This window comes from Rhinoderma darwinii, chromosome 4, assembly GCF_050947455.1.
Source record: "Rhinoderma darwinii isolate aRhiDar2 chromosome 4, aRhiDar2.hap1, whole genome shotgun sequence".
In the NCBI taxonomy this organism is placed as follows: domain Eukaryota; kingdom Metazoa; phylum Chordata; class Amphibia; order Anura; family Rhinodermatidae; genus Rhinoderma; species Rhinoderma darwinii.
Genome location: NC_134690.1, coordinates 41,190,902 through 41,217,706, shown reverse-complemented (window position 1 = coordinate 41,217,706; position 26,805 = coordinate 41,190,902). Strand labels below are relative to the sequence as shown.

At 44.6% G+C, this 26,805-nt stretch overlaps 1 protein-coding gene across 4 annotated transcripts in view; it reads right to left on the bottom strand.

Moving 5' to 3' along the window:
• The window catches only part of PUM2 (pumilio RNA binding family member 2), a 75,522-nt gene extending 49,519 nt beyond the window's left edge, over positions 1-26,003 (bottom strand). For all 4 annotated transcript variants that reach the window (XM_075861057.1, XM_075861060.1, XM_075861059.1 and 1 more), the window contains exons 1-3: positions 25,769-26,003; positions 2,907-3,225; positions 297-365 (exon numbers count right to left, since the gene is read on the bottom strand). In XM_075861057.1, the coding sequence (XP_075717172.1) occupies positions 297-365; positions 2,907-3,212 (375 nt within the window). In that variant the 5' untranslated portion in view covers positions 3,213-3,225; positions 25,769-26,003. The remainder of the gene's footprint in view (positions 1-296; positions 366-2,906; positions 3,226-25,768) is intronic.
• Between the last annotated feature and the right edge of the window lie 802 nt (positions 26,004-26,805).

The window sequence follows — 26,805 nt, the reverse complement described above, 5'->3', positions numbered from 1 at the left end:
TAACATCACTATTAAAATATATAGTTTAAAAGTTGGATAAGCCCTTGAAGATTCCCAACCTGCTGCATCTCCACAAGGAGAATCCGTACCATCCAAGTGGTTCTATTACAACGCTCCTCCGGAATCTGCCAGTATACAAGTCAATCTGACAATCTTTTCTCTCTCTCTCACTGGCGCTTTGGTTCCTTGTAGTTTACAAATAATTTTATTATTGGAGTAATGGATGTCAGCTCTCCGTGCACAAGCAGCATCAATGGACAACACAGTACACAGCCCGCAGCGAGCGCGGCTCTTACCTCGCCCATTCCTCGAGATTCTAAAGCGAGCGCCTGGAAGTCATGATTCATGTCATCCGCAGATCTCACCTGGGAACGAGAAACACGGCTGTAACTTCATTCAGTCTCTCTACAGCAGAAACACTATCAATATGCAATATCCTCACCCAACCCCAGCAAACTGAATTCAGATGATCCGGGCAGCAGTATATAGGAAGCAGGGCACACAGCGGCTGCGCCGGAGAAGATCTGCAGATATTTTCATTTTGCTTTAGCAGTTAATCAGAACAGTAACAGGGGTTTTTAGATGACATAAGAGGCAGAGAAGGGAATTTTGGGAGTTTACATGTGCCACTGCAGAATTGTCCATACTGGCTGCTGAACTGTAGAAGTGGGACTGGTCCCAAATCAACATCACTAATCAGGGACTAAATAATAAAATAAGGTTTAGTGGTCCGTTTGAAGCAGTACATAGAATCATGTATACACGTCTCAGAGAGCAAACATGTGAATGAGCCGCACATTGATGCTACATGCACACATTGCGGAATTTGGTGCAGAAAATCTGCATTAAAAAAATGCAGATAAACGCAGGCAATTCCGCAGATCTGCACCTAATAGTGCATTTTGACATTTTGATGCAGAAATAGGTGCGTTTCTATGCAGCGTTTTTGTTTTTTTTTACAACCTGCGGATTTTAAAATACGCTCCGCAGGTCAATTTACGTGCCTGCCGAATAAAGAGAAGGACGCTGCACATGTGCAGTAGTGCCGGTTGGGGCGTCATATTGCGCATGCACCGAGGAAAGAGCAGGGACACGCGCACGCATTACAGACGGTACGGAGCCAGGCATGGACGCTCTGATTACGTTGCCTAGTCCCTGTCAATCACTGGGGAGCGACGTAGGAGCATTTAGGGGCAACAGAAACACCCTCGTTGCACCTAAATGCTTATTAGCATAAACTTAACATATTTCTCTACAAAGGAGGCAGTAAGCAGAAAATGAAATAAAGCGCTAGAAACAGGTTAGTCTCCTCTATAATACACGGTTACTAGTTTAACATGGACACTCTGGTGACCGACTCCCTTTAAGATCTATAGTGAATTATTATAAAAGCTATATGCAGAGTATTTTGGTTTGTGGCTTTTTTGGTGGTCAGTGGCGTTCCGTCTAAAATGCAACATACTCTTGGTACGGCGTTTTATTCTCAAAGACTTCTCTATAGGACTTCAAAAAAGTAACTAAGCAACAACTGAACAAAATACGTAAAATCAGTAGCGAACGACAAAGGCCAAATCATGTAGCGATCCCAGGATCAGAGTGGCCGTGCCAAACTTGCTTTCCCACGGTATTTGCGACATGTACCGTGGCTTGTATCTCCTGGATCCAACATGTGCATAGACACCCTATTGACAAGGAAAATGGCAACGCCCAGTCGTCAATGTATTCATATATTTCCAGGAGGAACAACAGAGGAACAGGACAACGCAGAGTGCTAAAAAAGATGCTCCAGAATTGTTAACTTACGGGCAAAAAACAAGACATAACAGGAGAGCTGGCAGGTAGTCTTTACTATTCGTGCACTGTTGAGCGATGTGACATCTCTCCTTATGCAGTACACATGGTAGATGATTTTGCCCAAAAAAATGCCATTTTGACTGCAATGAGGAAAACCGCAACCATGCTTTTTAAACCATGCTCTAAAACACTTCTTAAAGAAACAGTTCTACAGCTGGGTTCACATGCGCGCGCACGCTCTCACTCTTCAGCGCTCGGCAGACAAGGACAAGACTGATCTCTCGCGAGAAATCACAGTATTGTACTTGTCTGCCGAACTGGCAAGGGGGCAGGTCTCTGCTACGCACAGTGCAAGAGCTGGAGAAAGGAGGGCGCGCATTCGCTGTCCGTAGCAGTGAAACACCCCCTTGCCATTACACGCCCCCTTGCCAGTTCGGCAGACAAGTACAAGACTGCGTGATCTCGCGAGAGATCAGTCTTGCCCTTGTCTGCCGAGAGCTGAAGAGTGAGAGCGTGCGCGCGCACACACACGCTCTCCTCTCTCTAGCTCTTGCTGTGACAGTGTCACAGCCATGTTACACGCCCCATTGACAGTTCAAGGGGTTATTTAAATATTGGGTGCCAAATATAACTTCACCAATATCTAAATAACGGAGGAGGGTAGAAAAAAAATAATGTATAGTGCCCCAGGGTTTGTGCAGCCCTGCCCGTTACATGCTGCACATGTATGGGCAGGTGAAAGATTCTACTGCTGCTGCATGACAGTGGTATTCTGCACTACCAGCCTCCATTAAAGTTCCCATCACTTATGGCAGTAGGAGTAGCACCGGATGCAGCGCTATTTTTGCTGTCAAAATGACAGAAGCCTTAGAGAAAACAATGGGGTCTGTCAGTCACCATACTACGAACCTGGCTTGTTATAAATGGAAGCAATGGCGCAATTGCGAACACAGCCTAAGTTGGTCGGGATTGCCATAAATAGTAATTCCCTTGTTATTTAGTTGCCAGTCAGTAGAGACAGAGTGTTAAAGTAGTGCAAGACCATCAGAAACCTTAAACATAATAAATCCAGATTCAACCACTTTAAAAATCGGGGAATAGAAACGACTTACCGACGCTTCCACGCTATCCCCTGTCGGCCAGCGGTGTTTATTTGTGTAGCCATTCACCTGTTCTCCAGCTTGTCTCTGGAAGAAATATCCAACCGTGGCATCATCCTGAGAGCGGCCACTAAGATGCACCTGGGCGCCAGTAGCACCAGGAGGCATGGCATGTGGGTTATTTCCCATGGGCCCTGATATTGCTCCTCCAGAGGGGATCCCAACCCCAAGTACCTCCTGCCCATTGCTGGCATGCATTATTCCTCTCGTCTCTTGCCAAGCCACTTCATTCATGCCTACGGCGCATTGAATGTTCATTCCACATAGGCACCTGAAGTAAAAAAAAAAATATGTTATTGAAAAGGGACTGATAAACCAAGGTCTATGCAAAAAGGAAAGAACCACACTACAACGAAATAGGAAAAATACCTAAACGATTCCTGATGTATTACCACATCAGGTGGAAAGAGTCTAAGCAGGACGGTCTTAGTCCACAATAAGTGGCCAGAAAGGGTTTACATGTGCAGCCCGCTTTACTGCAGGAGGGGAAAAAAGCGTGATACAAATATTCAAGTTTCCTGAAAGAAAAAGGATGTAGCACCTAAAACTAGGTAAGAAAAAGGAAGTGAGAAGCCGCTGACTGGAAAAGGACCCAAGGTAAAAGAAAGAAAACTCCCCGCCATTCTTGCAATGGATTTCTTCACTGAACAATAAGGCTTTATACAAGCAAACCGAAAACTAAACAAAAGCCTCCTGTTCAGAGTCACAACATGCAGGAACGCTGGATTCCACACTCCTCATGACATCATCCGAGATATGACCAGCGATAAGGCCTCATGCAAACAGCCGTGCCCGTAATCACGGCCCGCGATTGCGGGCACGGATGGCCGCGGGACGCATTTTCGGGCCGTGCTAGCATGGCCCATAAAAATCGAAAAGTAGGACATGCTCCATAATTCCCGGCACGCTTCTACGGCACGGACACCTATCTGTAGCGATACGAAAGGTATCCACGGTCCGCAATTAGAGATTTTTTTTACAGTCCTGTACATGGGGCCTAACGCATTACAGTTTTCCTCGATTGCTTCACCCAACTGAATGGAGATTTGCCAAAACTTACATATACATTTCATATCATCGTCTAATGACCAACAAAAGAAAATCATCTTTATACCCATAAGGCCTCATCCCCAGGAGAGCATCTAAATCCGGCCAAAACACAGACGACACTAGAACACACTGTATTTTCAGTATAAGTAAAAGACACACACATTAGATGGACTTATGCCAAAAATCTCTCCCAACTACCCCATAAACCTGCATGAAATTCACCCAGCCCCCCAACAGTCATGAGATTTTCAGTGGGGTTCACTTTTTTTTTAAAGGTTGTACAGGATTAGAAAACATGGCAGATTTTTTACAAACGCAGTGCCACAGCTGTCCACAGGTTGTGTGTGGTATTGCAGCTGTGCCCCATTCACATTAACGGAGCTGTGATTCTAAACACAACTGTTTCTGCAAGAAAGCGACCGTGTATTTCTAACCTTGTACAACCTCTTTAATGTATATGGAGGATCCTTGATGTAATGTCTATTAATACAGTCTATATATGGCAAGACTAACTAAGTCGCCCCATCAAGACAACACCTATCCGTATGCCTTATTAGGACTGAGGTACCATTAGTCAGAGCAGAGAACTGGTACAAAGAATCAACATGCACTGGTGTAGGGTAAGTCCCAGGTAGCAGGGTCCACATGCGGCCAAAACCCTGCTCGCTTGCAGTGGCCAATGGTCGCACAATTTTCCCAGCAAAATCTTATTTCCATTAGCCGCCGCAAGTGAGCAGGGTTTCGGCTGCATCGCTGATCACCATTGCTTCAAGCAGCTGAATTCCTAGCAATAAGCTCATAATCGAGAAAGCTTCTTATTGAAGTAGGGTTTGCCACATGGGAAAACCCTGTTAAACCTTCATACATATTAGGGTATGTGCACACACACTAATTACGTCCGTAATTGACGGACGTATTTCGGCCGCAAGTTTCGGACCGAACTCAGTGCAGGGACCCGGGCTCCTAGCATCATAGTTATATACGATGCTAGGAGTCCCTGCCTCGCTGCCGGACAACTGTCCCGTACTGTAATCATGTTTTCAGTACGGGACAGTTGTCCTGCAGAGAGGCAGGGACTCCTAGCGTCGTACATATGTATGATGCTAGGAGCCCGGCTCCCTGCACTGAGTTCGGTCCACTACTTGCGGCCGAAATACGTCCGTACATTACGGACGTAATTAGTGTGTGTGCACATACCCTTATATTGAATGGACGGCACATGCCCTAGAGGTAACATTTTCAATCAGTCAAACGACCAACCCCACGCAAAAACATGTCTCTTGTACAATGTGACCATGCATATACTCCCATTGTCAGACTCGAAAATTAAACCACGTGCAAAAAAATAAATGGTGTGCGCGCTTAGCTCTCTAGCGCCAGCCCGAAACTCACTGGAGAGTCGAGAGACGCCTGATCCATGTGCCTGACTATCAGGTAAACTCCTGTTAATCTAGAATGCCGATTTCCAGATCACTAGGTGGCAAATTAAAGAAACCCACTGTATATACTCTGTTATTTGTGGACTCTTCTTTCTTTGGCACGGCTATAAGGTATTATGGGGAGAGTACACAGGTGCCTTGTTTTGGAAACACGAGAGGTGTGCCCTGCGGCTTGAATGACATTAGCCCCCCAGGGAATCCTTGACTAGCTATCTTTGGGACGCGCTCTGTAACAAACAAAGTCTCCGAGCTGTTTTCTAATAGAAGTCTTTCTTGCACAGATGATTGTCCTCCAGTCCCTTGCATCGGGCCTCCCGTATCGTGTCAAGACACACGCCAGGTTTCTTTGTCGCAAAACCACATTGGGACTTGGAAATTGTACAGAGGGATCTTCACTTTGATGAGGCTGCTGTCTGGACAAGCATTAACCCCTTAATGCCTGGGCCATTTTGCACGTTAATGACCAAGGATTATATTTTGTTTTTTCACGGTCGCATTCCAAGAGTCGTAACTTTTTTTTTTTTAATTTCGTCGTCATAGCCGTATAAGGGCTTGTTTTTTGCGGGACGAGCTGTATTTTCTATTTGCAACATTTTTAGAGGCTTATAATATATCGCTTATCTTTTATTAACTTTAATTTAGGAGAGAATTGAAAATAAGCAGCTATTCCATCATTGATTTTCACGTTATAAATTTACGCCGTTTACTATGCAGCATAAATAACATGTCACCTTTATTCTATGGGTCGGCACGATTACGGGGATACCAAATATGTAAGGGTTTTATATGTTTTCCTACGTTTGCACAATTAAAAACCCTTTTAGAAAAAAATTACTTGTTTTTGCATCGCCGCATTCCAAGAGCCGTAACTTTTTTGTTTTTCCGTCAATGTGGCCGTATGTGGGCTTGATTTTTGCGGGCCAAGGTGTAGTTTTCATTAGTACTATTTTGGGGTACATATACTAATAGGTTAACTTTTAATGGGGGGAATGAGAGAAAAATAATTTTGCCTTTGCTTTTTGCGTTTTTTTTTTTGGACGCCGTTCATCCGGCGGTTTAATTAGTATGTTAATTTTATTGTTAGAGTCGTTACGATCGCGGGGATACCATATATGTGTATGTGTTATTTGTTTTGGCACTTACGAAATAAAACCACTTTTTGGGGGGGAAAAAAGTGGATTTTATTTTGACAAATTTTTTTTCAGAAAATTTATTTAACTGCTTTTACATTATTTTCTTAGTCCCACCAGGGGACTTCAGCATGCGATCTGCTGATCGCTTATATAATGCTTTGGTATTAGGCCATAGGCAGTTGCTGAAGGTAGACCTGGGGGCCTTTGTTGGGCCCCTGGCTGCGCCCTGTGATTTCTTTGCAGGGTCACCGAAGGGGTGAAAGAGGGAGCTCCCTCCCTCAAACACATCAGAAGCCGCGGTCGCTATTGACAGCGGCATCTAATTGGTTAAACTGCCGGAAACGGAGCGCGCTTTGACTCCGGCAGTTACCAGGCTGTGTATAGCAGCCGTGCTCCTGCCGCTGACCGCGTGGGTACGCTGGCAGCACCCGTGCAATCAGAGGACAGATATATCAATTGTTTCGAAGATAAAAGTGGGTGGGACCCAATGGGTCATTTAGAAAAGATGGGGTTTGCATTTGCTCCCTGTTAAAATACTACTTTGGTAGAGAGTGTATATATGGTATATCTATCTATAGACACACACACACACACACACACACACACACACACACACACCACCCCCCCCCCAGATGAATGGGGGGCTGTGGGCTATAAATGACATATATAGCTTCTATGTGATATTCCACACACCTGACAAAGACTGTGGCCTGCAGCCCTGTGTTTATTTAGTTATATCCGGCATAGCACTAGCAAAGCTGTAAATTCATTAAGAAACTAGATTACTACATGTGTAAAAGCATCAGCAACCCGGTAAAGATACAGCAATAGGGGAGGATTAAAAAGGCCCTTTTATATGGGCCAATGATCAGGTACAAAAAGGGCAAAGATCAGCCGATCAATGCACAGCAAACGCTCGTTCATCGGTTGATCGCATCTTTAATTCGACCAAAAAAAGTGTCACTCGTCAGCAGTATATCTCCATGTGTAAACAAGGGGATGTGCTGCCGACATGACACAAATACATGTGGACGAATGATCGCAGTTACAATCATTCATCCCCTTAAGAATCGTTGCTCCTTGTAAACGGAGCAAATGAGCGTTGCACGACCAGGTGTAATGTCGTTTGCCGCTTATTAAAGCTAGTTAAACACGAGCTATGTCTTCCAGTGTACAACCACCTTAATTTCGCTAGAAATGTTTAATTTTTTTTTAGTTAAACCATTATTATTTGAGTGATTACACATTGTTTTAATTTTTTTCACAAGTCAGGAAATATTATAAATTAGATTCTAATTTATAACATTTCCATGTGCTGGGCACTAGAGGGAGCAGTTCCCAAAATTGCAGCATGGTCAATGTGGTAAAGCAACCGCATTGCTTTATGCTGCAAATTTGGGCTAGATACCCTCGCTCTAGTGTCCTCACACAATCCCCCCTCCCTTATTCTGTCTAGTGCCAGGAGGAGGGGGATTGAATCTTCAAACCTCCTACACTGTGTGCTGCCATTTTCTGAGCGACTGCACAGTGTAGGAGGATTAGATACAGTGCTCAGCAGACCGTATAACACGAACATAATACAGACATCACATACACGAACATAAATTACCTTCTCCTGCCACCCTCTGTTCCTATTTCTTGCGCCTTCGCTTCCTTGAACATATGGAAGCCGCGGCCGGAAGTAGTCATCTTACTGTCCGGCAGCGGCTTCCGTTCCACATGAAACTGGCGCCGGATTTCGCTCTGCGAACGAGCTTCGTTTTGGTTTGCGTGGGAGCAGCGCATGCGCCGTTCCCACACAGACGGCGTACGCTGCAGTGAATGGAACGACTCCCGTTCGCATTCTCTATGGGGATGTATTTGCCCCCATAGAGAATAGTAAAAAGTAGAACACAAATAAATAAAATGTATTTTAATATCATACTAAAAGCAATATGATTAAAAAAAAAAAAAAAAAAAAAAAAAAATAATTCACGACACCTTCCCTTTAAAGCGACTGTCATCAGACTATGCTGCTCTATATAAGAGTAGCATAGTAGGGGGACACGACCAACCTCTTAGACAAAACGACACAAAAAAATAAATAATATTTTGCCATTTAGCTAATAGGAGCCGTGTAAACGAGCACCGATCCACGAGACCGCTCACTTATCGGTGCTGGTTTGTTCCTGTCACAAGGAGCTATGGATGGGGACGCTCATTAGTCCAATCACTGTTCCCTTTACATTTCTATCATGTCGGCAGTGCATGTCCCTGTCTACACAGAGAGATGTGCTGCCAACAACGATAATATTTTAAGCTGTATAAACGATACAAACAGCCAATGAAAGAGCGTTTTTATCGCTCATTGGCTGATCGATACTGTTTACACAGGACAATCATCGGGAAAGTGCGTCTGTGAATGCTTGTTTGCCTGATAATCGGCCGGTGTAAAGGGCCCTTAAATCCGGACTCATGGTTATGAGTCTGGTGCCTTTATGAGGAGAGCGCTCCCTCCGCCCTCCTCACAGTGATTGACGGACTGCGGTGCATACAGACCCACAGCAGCCAGTCATCAATCACGACTGAGGGGGGCAGGGGGAGCACTCTCCTCAAAAACACCGGACGCCTAACTATATGGTGTATTATTTGATCGCTCCTATTAGCCAAACTTCGCAACAATTTTTTCTCATGTTTTACAAATCGATATCTACTTTAATCTGTGACCTGGATTTTATTGTGTATATTTAACAATCATAGAACGGTTTATTCTTATTGATAGTACTATTATGATGCAAGATACTAATGAGGATGTGTGTTAGGCCCAGGTCACACTGAGTTTTCTGGCACCGATTTTGACGTGGAAACCGCTGCGAAAATTACGGCAAGAATTTGCAGGAAGGTCAAAATCTGGCTCAAAATTCCTAAATGAAAAAAAACAAAAACCGTGTGGCCTGTCAGCTAAAAGATGGACAGCAGAATTCACCCATAAAAACCTACTGATGGCTTCTAACTTTAGTCACCATTCCTCAATGTGCATGAAGGTCAAATCAGATATACAAAACTGCCGAAGAACGGTGCAAAGTCCTCATGTCTACTGTACACGCAGGTATTGATTTCTGCAGAACTGCCCAGAAGACTGGAGGATGGAGGCAGAGAAAGAGAAAGAAAGAGGCCTCACTAGAAGAAATCCAAACACCCAGGACAGCTGGCACATGCAGAGTAGAATAACGTTATTTACTGGTAATGCCCAGCAAGTTATTATTGAATAGGGGGGGACCCAGGTTCAGGACCCTCATCTACTAACCAGAGCGACAAGCAGCTACAAGGATCTCACTCTAGTGGACCCGTGATCTCTGCACATTACATGTAATGCCATCGATTTCAATGAGAAATGTGTAAAGCTGGGTTCACACACAGCGTTTTCGTTGCTTTTTTTTTGCACCCCCCCCCCAAAATGCTGCAGCCATATGTACGTTTAAAGTCTATAGTGGAATGGGAGATTGCCTACATGTGCAGCCTTTTGGTTTGTGGCCAATAGGCCGGATTCACACGTAGCATTAACGCTGCAAAATTTCCGCAACTGAATTCTGTAAGGAAATTCCGCAGCGTTTACCTTAGCAGCAAAGTGGGCGAGATTTAGTAAATCTCATGCTCACACTGGGAAAAAAAAACGCAGCGTAAACGTTAACTTTACCTGCGGTGCGGAATTTAATGTTTGCGTTTTTGTTGATTTTCAGTTGTTGGTTTTCCTCATTGAATTCAATGAAGATGCAAAACCCGCAACAGAAAGCCAAGCATGTCGACTTTTGCGGTAAAGCCAGAAAAAAATAAAATGAATCATACTTACCCAGAAAGCCCTCCTTCCAGCAGTACGGCCTCCTGGAATGACGTTGCATCCCATGTGACTGCTGCAGCCAATCACAGGCTGAAGCTTGACATGGCCTGAATCATCATCCAGGGAGGCTAGAGCAGATATCAGAGGAGGGAGGGGGTAAGTATGTGCACTTAATTACGCAGAAGAATTTCCGTCCGAAAAAGCGCACCACAATGTGGTGCGATTTTTGGGACGGAAAGTCCTGCGGGTTCCGTGTTGGATACACTGCTTGATTTTTACACAGCGTATCCATCCCGTGGGAACCCAGGGTTCACATGGTGCATTTCTTGGTTCTTGTTTTGGTTGATACATAAACAAAAAAAACGCATGCCAAAAAGGCACCATCTGAACCAGCCTTAGGCTATGTTCACACGGGGTCTTTTGCCGAGTTTTTTGACGCGGAAACCGCGTCGCAAAACTCGGCAGAAACGGCCCGAGAACGCCTCCCATTGATTTCAATGGGAGGCGTCGGCGTCTTTTTCCCGCGAGCAGTAAAACTGCCTCGCGGGAAAAAGAAGCGACATGCCCTATCTTCGGGCGCTTCCGCCTCCGACCTCCCATTGACTTCAATGGGAGGCAGGAGAAAGCGTGTTTTCTGCCCGCGGCGCTCAATGGCCGCGGGCGAAAAACGGCGCGATCATTGCTATTCACACGGAGTATTTTGGGGGAGGAATATCTGCCTCAAAATTCCGTTTGGAGCTTTGAGGCAGATATTCCTCCCCCAAAATACTCCGTGTGAACATAGCCTTACAGTGTAGCTTCAATTATATAGAAAAAGGATTATAGAGCAGGATTTTCTGTTACTTGTTTAGCGGATTTTGCTACTAAATAGCAGCATGGACGGTCCACGCTGCTTAAAACTATAGGAGACCGTGCTCTGTGGCCAGAAACATTTACTATAATTTACATCAGAAACTGGTGCAAATTATAGCAGAAATCTACACCAGCTTATAGCTGAAGTTTTTACTGTGGCATGCAGGCAGCCAGAGATGCATCTAAATTTTAATCACGCTCCCCTAAAATTAGGCACATTTTACTTTTATATGAAGAATTGCTTACGAAACGGCAGTCTTAGGCTATGTTCACACAGAGTTTTTGGACGAGTTTTTTGACCCGGAAACCGCGCCGCAAAACTAGTCAAAAACCGCCAGAAAATTCCTCCCATTGATTTCAATGGGAGGCGGACGAGTTTTTTTTACCGCGAGCAAAAAAAACGCGTCGCGGTAAAAAGAAGCGACATGACCTATCTTGAGGCGGTTTCTGCCTCCAAAACCCCATTTCAATCAGTCAGAAACAGGAAAAATATGCCTCGACGAGGGTTTTGACAAGTTTTTGTCAAACCACTGTGCAAAAAACTTGTGTGAACATAGCCTTAGCAAAATCCCTGTGGTGTTTTTTTACATGCGTTTAAAGACAATGAAAAATAAAATAAAACAAGTGTGTCTCCGAATGCTTAACCCCTTAGTGACCGGCCTAATTTAGACCTTAATGACCAAGCCATTTTTTACGTTTTTCCATCGTCGCATTCCAAGAGCTATAACCTTTTTATTTTTGCGTCGACATAGCTGTATAAGGTCTTGTTTTTTGTGGGACAAGTTGTATTTTTTAATAGCACCATTTTGGGGTACATATAATTTATTGATTAACTTTTATTAACTTTTATTTTGGGGGAAATAGAAAAAACCCTGAAATTTCGCCACTCTTTTTCACGTCTTAAATCTACGCCGTTTACCGTGTAGTATAAATAACACAATAACTTTATTCAGCGGGTTGTTACGATTGCAACGATACCAAATTTGTAGTTTTTGTATGTTTTACTACTTTTACACCGTAAAAACGCTTTTTTTTCAAAATTATTTGTTTTTGTGTCTCCATATTTGAAGAGCCGTAACGTTTTTATTTTTTCGCCGATGCGGTTGTATGAGGGCTTTTTTTTTGCGGGACGACTTGTAGTTTTTATTGGTACCATTTTGGAGTAGATGCGACTTTTTGATCACTTTTTATCACATTTTTTTAAAGTCAGTATTCACAGAAAACAGCAATTTTTCCATAGTTTTTTATTCAATTTTTTACGGCGTTCACCGTGCGGGTTAAATAATGTAATAGATTTATAGTCGGGGTCGTTACGGACGCGGCGATACCAAATATGTAACTTTTTAACAGTAAAGCATTTTGTAAGGGGAAAAGCTGGGTTTTTCAAATTTTTTTTTAAATTAACTTTATTAAACTTTTTTACTAGTCCCACTAGGGGACTATAATATGCGATTCTGCGATCGCATTTATAATACACTGCAATACTTTTGTATTGCAGTGTATTACTGCCTGTCCGTTTAACACGGACAGGCATTTGCTAGGTCATGCCTGCGGCATGATCTAGCAGGCATTCACTCCAGGCAGACCTGGGGGCCTTTATTAGACCCCCGGCTGCCATTGGAGACACAGACACTCGGCGATCGTATCGCCGGGTGTCGGTGGGGGAGAGAGGGAGTTCCCTCCCTCTCTCCAAAACCACTCAGATGCGGTGCTCGCTATTGAGCACCGCATCTGAGGGGTTAAACGGGTGAGATCGATACTAATATCGATCTCACCCGGCAGAGCAGGGACGCTCCCAGCCCTCAGCTGCCTCTGGCAGCTGAGAGCAGGGAGATTTGACAGCTCCCTGCTCAGTTAACTTATTCCGATGCCGCGACGTAAAAAGTATATGGCATCGGAATAAGGCCCGTTAGTGACCGACGTAGAAACACGATGGGCCGGTCACTAACGGGTTAAAGAGGCTCTGTCACCAGATTATGAGTGCCCCATCTCCTACCTAATCTGATCGGCGCTGTAATGTAGATCACAGTGGTTTTTATTTTGAAAAACTATCATTTTTGAAACTTTACCGAAGTGTCGGGAGTGTGAATAGACATCGCGTTCTAGCTGGAGGTGATGCCTATTCACTCTCAAGACACTTCAGTAAAGTTACTGTGGGAGTATGTGACAGCACAGCGAGATCACGCTGTGCTGCGAGTACAGCTAAACATGAAGTAAGAGAAGTGTATGACGCTGATTGGTCATTTCTCTTTACAACGCACACTTGGTAAAAAGTTTAAAAACACGCCCAGTTGGGCATTAAGAAACTAATTAGAATAAATCTAAAAATGTTCATAACTTGCTCAAAAATAAGTTTTTCAAAATAAAAACCACCGTTATCTACATTACAGTGCCGATCAGATTATGTAGGAGAAAGGGCACTTATAATGTGGTGACAGAGCCTCTTTAATTTCACCTGTGGTGGCGCTGCAGCGGAATAAAACGGTTGCTGCCAGGAGCCACCACAGATTACAGCTGATCGCAGGGGATCCCTGCAGCAGTTTTTCCATCAAGGAACCCTAACAAAAAGGCATTGTCCAAAGCAGACCGCCATTTACTAAAATACATTTTAACATATTAAAATAGACAAAGCTATTAACCAATGTAGACCGATGTGTCAGGCTGTTCTCAAATGTCTGTAGGTTAGAAAGAAGAGAGGGCAGAGAGAGAGAATGGAGTATCACATGACCGAAGGAAATGATTACACAGGGGTTTGTTTGTAATCTGTAACCCTGGAGAGACATACAGTACATGGCAAAAGTATTGGGACACCTACACATTACACCTACAGTTGCTTTTATGACGTCCCATTCTAAATCCATAGGCATTAATATGGCGCTGGTTCCTCACTTTGCAGCTAAAACCTCTTCCACTCTTCTGGAAAGACTTTATACAAGATTTTGGAGCATCTGTGGGAATTTTTGCCCATTCATCCAGAAGAGCATTTGTGAGGTCAGACACTGATGTTGGAGGAGGGGGCCTGGCTCACAATCTTCATTCTAGTTAGTTCCAAAGGTGTTGGATGGGGTTGAGGTCAGGGCTCTGTGCGGCCAGTCAAGTTCTGCCACACCAAACTCACCCAACCAACCATGACTTTATGGACCTTGTACACTGGCGCACAGTCATGCTGGAAGAGAAAATGTGCTTCCCAAAACTGTTCCCACAAAGTTGGAAGCTACAATTGTCCAAAATGTCTTGGCCTGCTGAAGAATTAAGTTTTCCCTTCAATGGAACTAAAGGGCCGAACCCTGAAAAACAACCCCATAGCGTTATCTCTCCTCCTAAAAAAACTTTACAGTTGGCACAATGCAGTCAGGCAGGTAACGTTCTCTCGGCATTCACCAAACCCAGACTCATCCATCAGATTGCCAGATAGGAAAGCGTGATTCATCACTCCACAGAACACGTTTCCGCTGCTCCAGAGTCCAGTGGCGGCGGCTTTACACCACTCCATCTGATGCTGGGCATTGTGCGAAGTATAACAAACAATGGCCTTTTAAATTCCCAGTGGGATTACAAATTAATTAGGCCCTGTTCACACTGAGTTTACTGTAGGAACACAAAATCTGCCTCAAAATTCCTTCAGGACCTTTGCACAGTAAAAAAATTAAAATAAAAAATACCATTATAAATAGTTATATTTTGTCAAAGTGTATAAAGAAGAAAAAAAAACACACACACACATATATATATATATATATATATATATATATATATATATATATATATATATATAAAAGACACGAACAAAATAAATAATGTACTCACCGTTAATTAAACCACATGGTGGATGATATTGCTTTTTTTCCCCATCCCCTTTCCCAAAAAATATAACAAAAGTTAATCAATAAGTCCCATGTACCCCAAAATTGTACAAAAGTAAACAAAACTACATCTCGTCCTGCAAAAAAAAACGAGCCAACATATGGCTACATGGACTGAATTATAAAAAAGTTATGGCTCTCGGAACAAAGCGAAGCAAAAACCAAAGTATTTCCTTTAATAGCATTTTTAGTGTACAAAAAGTAGTAAAACATAAAAAAAACTAAACCTATCTGGTATCGTCATAATCGTATTGAATAAAGAATAAAGGCAACCTGTTCTATATGCCGCATGGTGAACGGCATAAATTCAAAATATAGCGGAATTGTGTTTTGGTTTTTTATTCACCCTAAAACTAGTTACCGTATGTTTCCGACTATAAAAGAAGCAGTTTTTAGCAAGAATAAATCTTTCTAAAAAGTCCCTGCGTCTTATAGGCAGTCAAGGGACCCGGCCGTGCCAGGCTCCCTGACCGCTTCTTACTTAACCCCTTCCCGACCCGTGATATGCCAGCACATCATGGATGCGGGAGGAGATGATGTTTGGAGCGGGAGTTAGATACATTTTCAGGAGCGTAAAAAAAAAAAATGCCTTTTCCCATTTTTTCCCAAGCACAATGTAAAAATAAAAAAAATTGGTATCGCTGCGTCCGTAAAAGTCCGAAACTATTACAATATAGCATTATTTGACCCACAGTGAACGGCGTAACAAAAAAATTTTAAACCCCAGAATCGTTGTTTTTTGGACACCATAGCGCTAAAAAGAATGAAGTTAAAAAAAAAAAAATCGTATTTACCAAAAAAGTTATGCCACTTAGAACGCAACATTGACAAAACGGCAAAAAATAGCTTGGTCATTTAAGGGTTAACAATATTGCTTGATTTTTTTTAATACAGATACATAGGATCAATAAAAATAAATAAAAAGAAGTATACATAGCACTTAAAATTAGCTGCATGGGTAGGTCACAGGTAGGTTGAAAACCACCAACCATCTCTGACCAGGATGAGGGTGCTGTCCCTCTCCATGCTTTACACTGCAGCTCAACGGGCTAAAGCCTTGTTCACATCTGCGTTGGAGGCTCCAGCACAGATACGGCTGAAAATACTGGAAACCATAGCACAGCATGCTGCGCTAGTGTTTCCAGTAAAGTGACAGACACCATGACGGAAACCCGACGAAACCCCTTAAAATAAATGGGTTCCGTCGGGCACCGATGGCGTCAGTCATGCAACGGAATCAGCGCTTAAAGTATTTTCATTGTTCTGCTCTTCTGACGCAGCAGAACAGACGCATTTCTTAACGAGGCCTAACGTGTAAGAGCATTACAGCAAAAAACAGAACGTTTACAAAAAACCAAACCACAAATTAAATAAAAAAGGGATAATCCCGTCACTGCCACATATACTGAGGCAAAACGCTTGTAAACCAAGTCAACCTTCTCTACAAATGCTTTGTTTCAAGCCACACAGGATTACAACCTCTCAGAAGAGCCACGGCCAGACAGAGGAAACGATGCAGATATTCCGCACACAATATCACCAGAAATAAAGCTGACAGAGGTAAACATAACGTTACACAACCGTGCCAGCGAAGCCGCCAACCCTGATGTGCAGACAGATGCAGGTACAGATCCAAACAATGCACAAACCCAGGTATCCATGGCATCAGAGGCTCCAATTCTGCCCAAAGCTTCAATAAAATAGCAGCAAGAGTAAGTCAGACGTACATAAATCATCTAAAAGTACACAAAAGAGAAACACTAGAGGGAGGAACCTCAAAACGGCTGAAAAAAAACAGCTTACAGAGAAACCAGTACAAAACTTGTATACGTCGTTCTATATATTGCCCTGTGACACACATACACTACATGTGCTTCTGAAAAAGAGCTGCTAGTGGGGTTTACAGCATGGTAAACATAGCAGAAAGCCACAAAACAAAAACCACTAGTTCCTGATCCGCTTTGTCCCCGACATTAAGCGGACTACAGGTCTGTGGGGGAACAAAACCGCATGTGCTCAATTTTCTTGCAGCGCCTCCTCAGGAGTTTACACGTAAACTCAAAAAAGTCTGAAAATACAGAGCTGTTTTCAAGTGAAAACAGCTCCTGATTTTCAGATGTTTTTGTAGCAACCCATGTTTTTCGCAGCGTATTATACGGCCGTTTTTTAAATGGTTTTTCAATGGAGTCAATGAAAAACAGCTCCAAAAACGTCCCAAGAAATGACCTGCACTACTTTTGACGCGGCATATTTTGAAAACGACGCATAAAATTACGCCTCGTGGGTACAGAACACCGTAAATCCCATTGCAAGCAATGGGCAGATGTTTGGAGGCGTAACGGTGCCGTTTGTTCAGGCGTAATTCGAGGCGTAAACTGACAGAATTACATCTGAAACCACTGCACGTGAACATACCCTCATACATCACATACCAGGTCCACCAAAATGAGAGAGGTTGGCAAAAAGTTTCTGTAAACCCACCAACCGCGGCACAAAATAAATACATCCTTCATGAGGTTCTCATACATTTGGGGCACTGGTTTTAGCACAAAAGGTGCTAAAGCTGTTTTAGTGAATTCACACGCAGGAGATTTGTCTCCCATCCTATACATCTGGATGAGGCCGTTTCTGCAGCGTGTAATGGATTCAGATGAATGGAGCAGCTTCATGTGTCGCATGTAAATTCTCCCTAACCAGCCACCGCAATTCAGTCCCTTAGTGGAGATGGACCACAGCTGTGTGTCCTTTGATTGTTTAAACACATACGTTTTTACAGAGAATATAAGGACCCACGGAGGTCTCGGCTTGTGGACCCGATTGCAATGTACTAAGATTTAGGAATCTGCCACTTTCCAAAACGGAAAAATTCGCTCCAATTTCAGACAGAACACCCATCAGTGTAAGGCTGGGTTCACACGACCTATTTTCAGGCGTAATGGAGGTGTTTTACGCCTCGAATTCCGCCAGAAAAAACGGCTCCAATACGTCGGCAAACATCTTCCCATTGCGGTCAATGGGTTTGCCTGTCATTTTACGCGTCGCTGTCAAAAGACGACGCGTAAAATTACAGCCTCGTCAAAAGACGTGCAGGACACTTCTTGGGACGTTTTTGGAGCTGTTTTCTCATAGACTATTGAAAACAGCTCCAAAAACGGCCGGAAAAACGCGAGTTGCTAAAAAAACATCTGAAAATCAGGTGCTGTTTTCCCTTGAAAACAGCTCTGTATTTTCAGATGTTTTTGGCTCAGCGTGTGAATATACCCTAAGATTTGTCACATTGAAGGGCAATACACGAATTTTAAATCACTTAAAGAGATGGGAGAGAAACGTGGCATCTATAGCCAAACATATCGGGTCCACAGGAAAGCAATGATTTACACAGACAATTTGTGACATGATCCGCCCACAACATTGGCCAAAAGAGGGAGATGGTATAATCAGAAAGTGGGTAGTCAGGACCTGCTAAAGAATTATTCCTATTAAATAGGCGTGAAACGGATCCCTGTCCCCCACCCCGAAAGGCCGGCTATAAGCAACATATTATACTGCTATTAGTTATCCCAATAACTGGAGGGACGTGGGCTCCTGTAGAGACTGGACAGTAAACAGTAGCGAGGTGTTATCTCCCACCTACTGAACACTATCACCTTTCAAGAGCAGGTAGAGTGGACTGCAGTGTCCCAGCCATTGTATAGTTGAGCAAGTTAATGTCTTCAAAATTTCTCTTTTATTTCCTAGAATGAAGATGTATTTTGAAGGGGCTAAAATCCAATTCCAAATGTTCTATTTCTCTTATCTCTAACTGCTTATCTTAGGGTGCCCATTCACATTACATAAAAGGTCGGCCAAACGTGCATCCGTGTGCTGTCCGCGGTTTTCACGCACCCATTGACATCAACGGGCGCGTAGGTGCGTGAAAACGCACCAATATAATAAGACATGCAGTGAGTTTCACGCAAAGGACTCTCGCTACGTGAAAACTCCTGCATGTGTGAACAGCCCCATTGAAATCAATGGGTCAGTGTGCTGTGTGTGATTTCCATGCACAGCACATGGACGAGTTTTACGCACGTCTGAATGACTCATTGAAAGGCTTCGTCAGGGCTCCGTTTAGGCGTTCCATCGGAGCTTTCCCTCAGAACGGAACCCTGACTGAAACAAACGTAAACCATAGGTTGATTTCAATGGTTGATGGATCCGGTGCAAATGGTTTCTGTTTGTCTCCGTTGTGCAAGGGTTCCGTCGTTTTGATGGAATCAATATAGTAGTCGACTGCGCAATTCATTCCGTCACAATGACGGAAACATTACACAACGGGGATAAAGGGAAACCATTTGCATCGGATGCTTCACCATTGAAATCAATGGAGACTCCCTCCTGTGGGGACGTTTAATCATGTGACCGCTGCAGCCTATGATTGGCTGCAAGGGTCACATATTATTGAACGTCATCACAGGAGGGCGTCTGGACACAGAGCAGACGGGAGAGCAGGGACACGTTACTAAGGCAGCGCCACAAGTGGTAATTATAGGCTTTTATTTTTTTTAACCTGTGGAATTTTCTGCGAATACGCAGCGTAATCTCTGCAAACAAATGTGCGGCATATCCGCATAATAAACTAACATGCATGTTCTGTGTGTGATTTTTCTGCAACGTGTGGATGACATCCACACTGCAAATCCAGAAGGAAAATCCGCAACGTGCACAACAAATGTGAACATACCCCAGTAGGTGAAATCCACATCAAAAACTGCAAGTTAGGCCCCATGCACACGACCGTAAAAACTCCCGTAATTACGGCCCATAATTACGGGCCCATAGACTTCTATTGGCCACGGGAAGGTGCCTGTGCCGTTGAAAAAGATAGAACATGTCCTATTTCAGGCCGTAATTACGCCACGGGCAGCCCATAGAAGTCTATGGGGCTCCCGTAATTACGGGTGACTAAGTGTGTGCACCCGTAATTACGCGACGTCAGTAAATAGTCACTGTCCAGGGTGCTGAAAGAGTTAAACGATCGGCAGTAACTGTTTCAGCATCCTGGACAGTGGCTACCGATCACAATATAGATAAAGCTGTAAAAAAAAAAAAAAAAAAAAAAAAAGGGACGTTCATACTTACCTAGAACTCCCTGCTTCTTGCTCCAGTCCGGCCTCCTGGGATGACGTTACAGCCCATGTGACCGCTGCAGCCAATCACAGGCTGCAGCGGTCACATGGACTGCCGCGTCATCCAGGGAGGTCGAACTGGATGTCAAGAGAGGGACGCGTCACCAAGACAACGCCCGGGTAAGTATCAATTTCTTTTACTACGGAAAGGGCTGCCCCTTCTCTCTATCCTGCACTGATAGAGAAGGGCTGCCGATTACTGCAGTGCAATTTTGCAGCCAAAAATGTGCCCGTGAATACTGGTGCAATACGGGTCGAATACGTGTGACCAGGGACCCGCATTTACGCCAGGACAAATATACGGTCGTGTGCATGTTGCCTAACATGCAACAAAATCCGCTACATGTGCAGGGAGCCCAAGTGCATACAATCGGTATGCAGAATGTCAGTTAGGGCTTATTCAGACGAACATAAAATAAATCCGTGCAACGTGCGTGATTTTCACGCGCCTCGCACGGACCTATATTAGTCTATGGGGCCGTTCAGACAGTCCGCGATTGTCACGCAGCGTATGTCCGCTGCGTAAAATTCACGACATGTCCGATATTTGTGTGTATTTCACGCATCACGCACCCATTGAAGTCAATGGGTGCGCGAAAATCACGCGCAGCACGCGGAAGCACTTCCGTGTGACACACGTGATTTGCGCAACAGCAGTAAAAAGTATGTTTGGAAACAGAAAAGCACCACGTGCTTTTCTGTTTACATAGTGTCATAATGATGGCGGCTGCGCGAAAATCACGCAGCCACGCATCATATGCTGCTGACACACGGCGCTTTTATGGACCTATTGCGCGCACAAAACGCACACGCTCGTGTGAATCCGGCCATAGGGCCTGTCCACATCATGCTCGGGTTAGGTTCAACCCTTCCGTCACGGGAACCGATCAACGGAAAGCCGAACGGAAACTATCGCTTCCGTTTGCATTACCATTGATTTCAATGGTAATGCTTCAGTTTCAGTTGGTTTCCGTTCCGTAAAGAGTCTGGGTTTTTTTTCCATAGAAATAATAGTACAGTCGACAGAACTATCGTTTTCGTGAAAAAAAAAAACAAAAAAAAAAAAAGACGCTTTGCGGAACGGAAACAAACGGAAACATTACCATTGAGATCAATGGTAATGCAAACGGAAGCAATAGTTTCCGTTCGGCTTTCCGTTTATCGGCTACTCGGACGGAAAGGTTGAACGGCACCCAAACGATGATGTGAACCGGCGTAGTAAAAGAATTTTAAAAAAAAAAACATCTATTTTAGAATTGAATTTCTTAAAAATACCCATAAAGGATGGAAGGCAAGAAAAAAAAAAAAAAAAGTTTCTACCTAAAGTGCATACCACAGCAAGCAAACACGACATGCAGGAAAAATACCCCCACCCCCCCCCCCCTAATTACACAATCGTTAAACACCCGTTCCCCTCCTCCACCCTTGAATTGTGCTTCACCTCATAGACACAACAGTGTAATGGAAAATGTCCAGATCTTCCCCGACTGCCTCACATAGACCACAGCTCAGGGCTGGAGGAATCCCGGGAGCCAGGTGACCAATGAGCCTGAGAAGTCAACACGACGTAAAGTTGCTCAAAGACGTAAAGATAAATCATGGAATTTATCTACAACAGTGTATTTATACAAGGCGGTATTTGTGCGTCAGAGCGCCACATTATTACACTGCGGGGAAAAAAAAACGCATGCATTTACAACGCAGTGTGCAGCCAATATACACGTCAGTATGTTCATTTTTTGCCAGTTATGGTAAAACCCACAGCCAAATCTGTAATTATATGTGGTTATGCCACATCAATAACACCCAGTGTGAATACACCCTCGGTCGAAACATATAAAACTTAATTTGCTACATGTGCATGCCCCATTACTGACCAACCACATGTGAAGGTAAATTATTGGCACGCTGGGAGGACAGTGGACAACTATCCAGTCTATAGCCAGCTTAAGTGTTTGTTCACACAGGGCGGATACGTTGCATAAAAGTACGCAGTGTATCCGTCCTAGAAGCTGCAGGGAATTGCCTGTCGAGAAACAGCACCAAATTGTGGTAGAGATTTTCAGGCAGAATCTCTGCTGCAACAACAGTGCTGTAAAAAAAAACAACAAAAACACAAAAAATAAAAAAACTACAATACTTACAACGCACGCATTGTCGTAGTGAATGGTCCCGGTTTTCTGTGCAGCCCGGCCTCCTGTGATAAAGCTGCAATCTGCGATTGTCTGTAGCGGTCACATGGCATGGAACGTCATCCCAGGAGGCCGGGCAGCACAGAGAAACGCATCACCATGGCAACACCTGGAGGGTAAGTATTGACTTTTTAAGGCCCCATGCACACAAACAATCCGTCCGAGCCGTATATGACACGGCCCGCGCACACCACTACGGTCGTGTGCATGAGGCCTTATTAATTTGAAACAAAAAATAAAAAAATTATAATTTTTTCTGATTTACAATTTTTGACGCGGAATCGCAGCTTTTCCGCCGCAAAAATCGCATCATTTGCTATTTTTTGTGGGTTTTAACTCACCATTGAATTCAATGCGGAAAATCCTGAAACAGAAGAGAGCAATTCAGCAGCATAAATTGGAGCCGTTTTTCATTGACTCTACAACTTTCCCTTGAAAACAGCTCCATATTTTCAGACGTTTTTTTAGTAAGCGTGTGAACATGGCTGTGTTCACACTGAGTTTTTTGCAGGAGGAAAATTCCTCCTGCAAAAACTGCTCCAGACGGTTTTTTGCACAGTGGTTTGACAAAAACTCGTCAAAACACTCGTCGAGGCGTTTTTTTCCTATTTCTGACTGATTGAAATGGGGTTTTGGAGGCGGAAACCACCTCAAGATGGGTCATGACGCTTCTTTTTACCACGACACGTTTTTTTTTACTCGCAGTAAAAAAACTCGTCCAACTCCCATTGAAATGAATGGGAGGCATTTTCGGGCGGTTTTTGAGAAGTTTTGCGGCGCGGTTTCCGCGTCAAAAAAACCTCAGTGTGAACAGGGCCTAAAGGGACAAGTGAATTCAATCTATTGTTCCCTGTGATCAACGATTCCACGCTAGGAGGGACTATAGTGTTCTTCAATGGGATGACTGGCCGTAATTACAGTCCGCAGAACCTGCCTGGTGGGATCGGACGATGTACTAGTGTCTGAGTGCAGACTGCTGTTTCTCGCATGAAGGGGGGCAGCAAGGTCCAGACGTGCTGGATTTTCGGCAGGCACACGGCTATCTTATGTGTAGGCCGGATTAAAGCGAACCATAAACATGAGATTTAAACACGATGCCAGATGATTAACCCATCTGTTGTCTGACTGTACATTTGTCTGATGTCAACTCTAACATCTACCACGCACAAGTGATCACTGGATGAAGGAAAATCACCATAAGGTCACAAGAGTTACTTTTAAGGCCGTCATTTTCCCCCCTCGGGGGAGAAAACTGTGACGGATAGGAAATGCATGAAAATCGCAATGGACAAAACGCACTAAAATACGTATAGAAGTGCCCAAAAAGTCCCCAGATCCCTGCCCCCACATGACGTTACCCCATCTCTCCAGTCCTAAGACCTTATTCAGACGAGCATATTATACGTTCGTGTGCTGTCCATGAAAAAAAACGGACAGCACAAGGACCTATGCGATTCAATGAAGCTATTTACTTGTTTGTGGTTTTTCATGCAGCGCGTCAGTTGTGTGAAACTCACGGCATGTCCTATTTTGGTCCGTTTTTGCGGACAACGTCACCCATTGAAGTCAACAGGTGCGTGAAAAACACGCACAGCACACGGACGACAACGGTGTGCTGTCCGTGTTTTTCATGCACCAGTTGCTAAAGAAACTATGAGGAAAAAAAAAATTTAAAAAAAAAAAGGAACACGGATACCACACGGAACTGAAACGCATTAAATGGTTTTTTTGCGGATGCAGAATGGACACGCTCGTCTGAATAAGGCCTAAGAGACATTTTCATACACAGGTGTGACCGATATGATATACAACAGCGGTCTCCAACCTGTGGCTCTCCAGCTGCTGGGATACTACAACTCCCAGGCGGTTCGGGAATGTTGGGAGTTGCAGATTAAGTACAGGGAGCGCTGCCACAGGAAGACAGAGGATGAATGGCTTTCCTGAGTACATTGTTTATTCAGCGCGCACGGCTGTGATGTGACCGAGACGTCGTCAGATGTTCCTTACGTTAAAGAGCACGTCGCTCTAAAACCGCCAGGAAATATAAACCGCTCACTCGCCCCTTCTGTCGTGTAGATATTTAATCTATTCAGCCATCATCCAGGAAAGCTGGGTGATAAACCGACTGCCATAATAGCTCAGGAAAGGTGGTCATTCTACTTTCCCAGACTCCTGAAAAGCAAATCTGCCACGGTATTCCATAATATGCTCCCCTGCTACCTACAGAGCAACAACCACCAGGTAGATTTGGTATTCAGGAGTTTGAGAAAGCAGAGTGACCCCCCCCCCCCCAATCCCAGGAGCTGTAATGGTGGACATAAAGTTGTGATCCACGTCCATACTAAAAGTATAAAAGACAGACGACGAATGCGGCAGCAGACACGAGCGGCTTGTAGGAGCCTCATGTTAGGGATTATTTATCATTATGTCCTGCTAAGGTGTTAGTGCCCAAGGGTGCAATCACCTACTACAACCCTCAGCGGGCTAGTACAGTGATGTCAGTCTCTGGAGGCGCCAGGAGGATGGGCAGCCGGGGCACCAAGTCAGAGAATCACAGTTCAATTTTGACTGCACGAAGAAGAAATTAAATGAAGTCCAAATTCAAGCGGTCAGAACGCGCCTGCCACGACTGCGGCCGCTCCAGAAAAAAGTATCGGCAATCACAGGCAGGAGCCTATGAGACACAACAACTGTGCCGCCAACTGCCTGGCACCCCTAGAAACTGGGCAAGACGCACCTTGGGACCATTCCCGCTAGATGCCCAGCGAGGGCAAGGTAGATACCCATTATGTGCCAAAAAACGTTCCCAAAATGAAGCCAAACACCCATCAACAGAAAGCACCCCCACTGGCCGGGCACCAGTCACCACAAAACGCCCCTCTGACCGGGCACCCTTCTCTGCCAGGGGTCTATTGAGGTCAGAGCTTGTCCAGCTGATGCCCACTCCGTATCAATCACAACTTCTCTCCCAGTCATTACCCTTAACACGAGTGCCTTCCTGGCAGCACCATCCTCTGAGCAGGAGCCCCCTCCCCACTAGATGCCATGCAGGCCACAGACAAAGTAATAATGGAGGCTCCCTGAGAACAATATAGCGGAGTCCTCACACACAACTCTTATGTCCGCTCACCCCGGGACCCCTCCCCATAATACAGCACAATGCCCATCCTATGAAGCGCAGACTCCCGGGCTTCCTCACACACTACCAGCCTGCCCCCTCCCGTGACATGCCGGGCCCAGTGCGGCCTACCCGTCCTCCCCAATCCCCGGGCTCACGTACTGTGCGCGCCGCTTACTCACCGCCTGGTTCGGTGACAGCTCCAGAGCGAGGCTCGGGCCGCATAGACGGAGTGTGGAAGCTGCTGGAGGCCCGAGTCACTGCAACATGGCGAGGAGGAGAGCGGCGGCCCAAGTGCTGCTACTACTACACCTCCTCCTCCTGCGCACTGCAGCCTGGGAGAGAAAGGGAGGGAAGGAGGGGGGTTGGGCGCCTCCTCACTGCGGCCTCTACCTGACGATCTCACCTCCTCCTTCCTGCCAGTCCCTGCACTCTCTTGCGGGCACAGCACGTACAGTAGATTTTTACTGTACTGTAGTAAAGTGCGCGCCATGTATCCTACATGAGGGAATTGCTTTTCAAGCACTTTACTTATCTGGCCGTAAAGTGAGACCATTTTTCAGATATTTTATCTCCATTTCCTAATTTGATTTTTGTGTTGTTTTTTTTCCGACACACAGAATATTTAAACTGCATCAAAAACCGCTTCTAAGAACGCAAGCATTAGGCTCCATTCACACGCCTAAAGAACCGCACCAGAAAACAACATGCATTTTTACAGCGATTTTGTGTGTTTTATCAATGCAATTGCGGTAGGAGACGCAACCGCATTGAAAAACACGGTAAAAACATACGGCTTTTGTTCATTTTGTGTGAATGGACCCTCATTGAAATGTAACATGCGTTCTTAGGGTATGTTCACACTGGGCGGATGCACAGCGTAAAAGCACCCAGCGTATCCGCCCTGGTCGCCGCAGAGAATTCCAGCAGAAAAAACGTACCAAATTTTACGTTTCATACTTACCCAAAGCCATAGCGACGCGTCCCTCTGCAGCCCGGCCTCCTGGGATGAGGTTTCATCCCATGTGATTGGCTGCAGCGGTCACAAGGGATGAAACGTCATCCCAGGCCGCCGACCTGGACAAAGATGCACAGAATTCTGGGTAAGTATAAGAATATTTTTTTCTGGGTTCCGTTTTTTGTGGCGGAATCGCTGCTTTTCCGCTGCAAAAATCGAAACATCTGATATTTGTTGCAGGTTTTACCTTCCCATTGAATT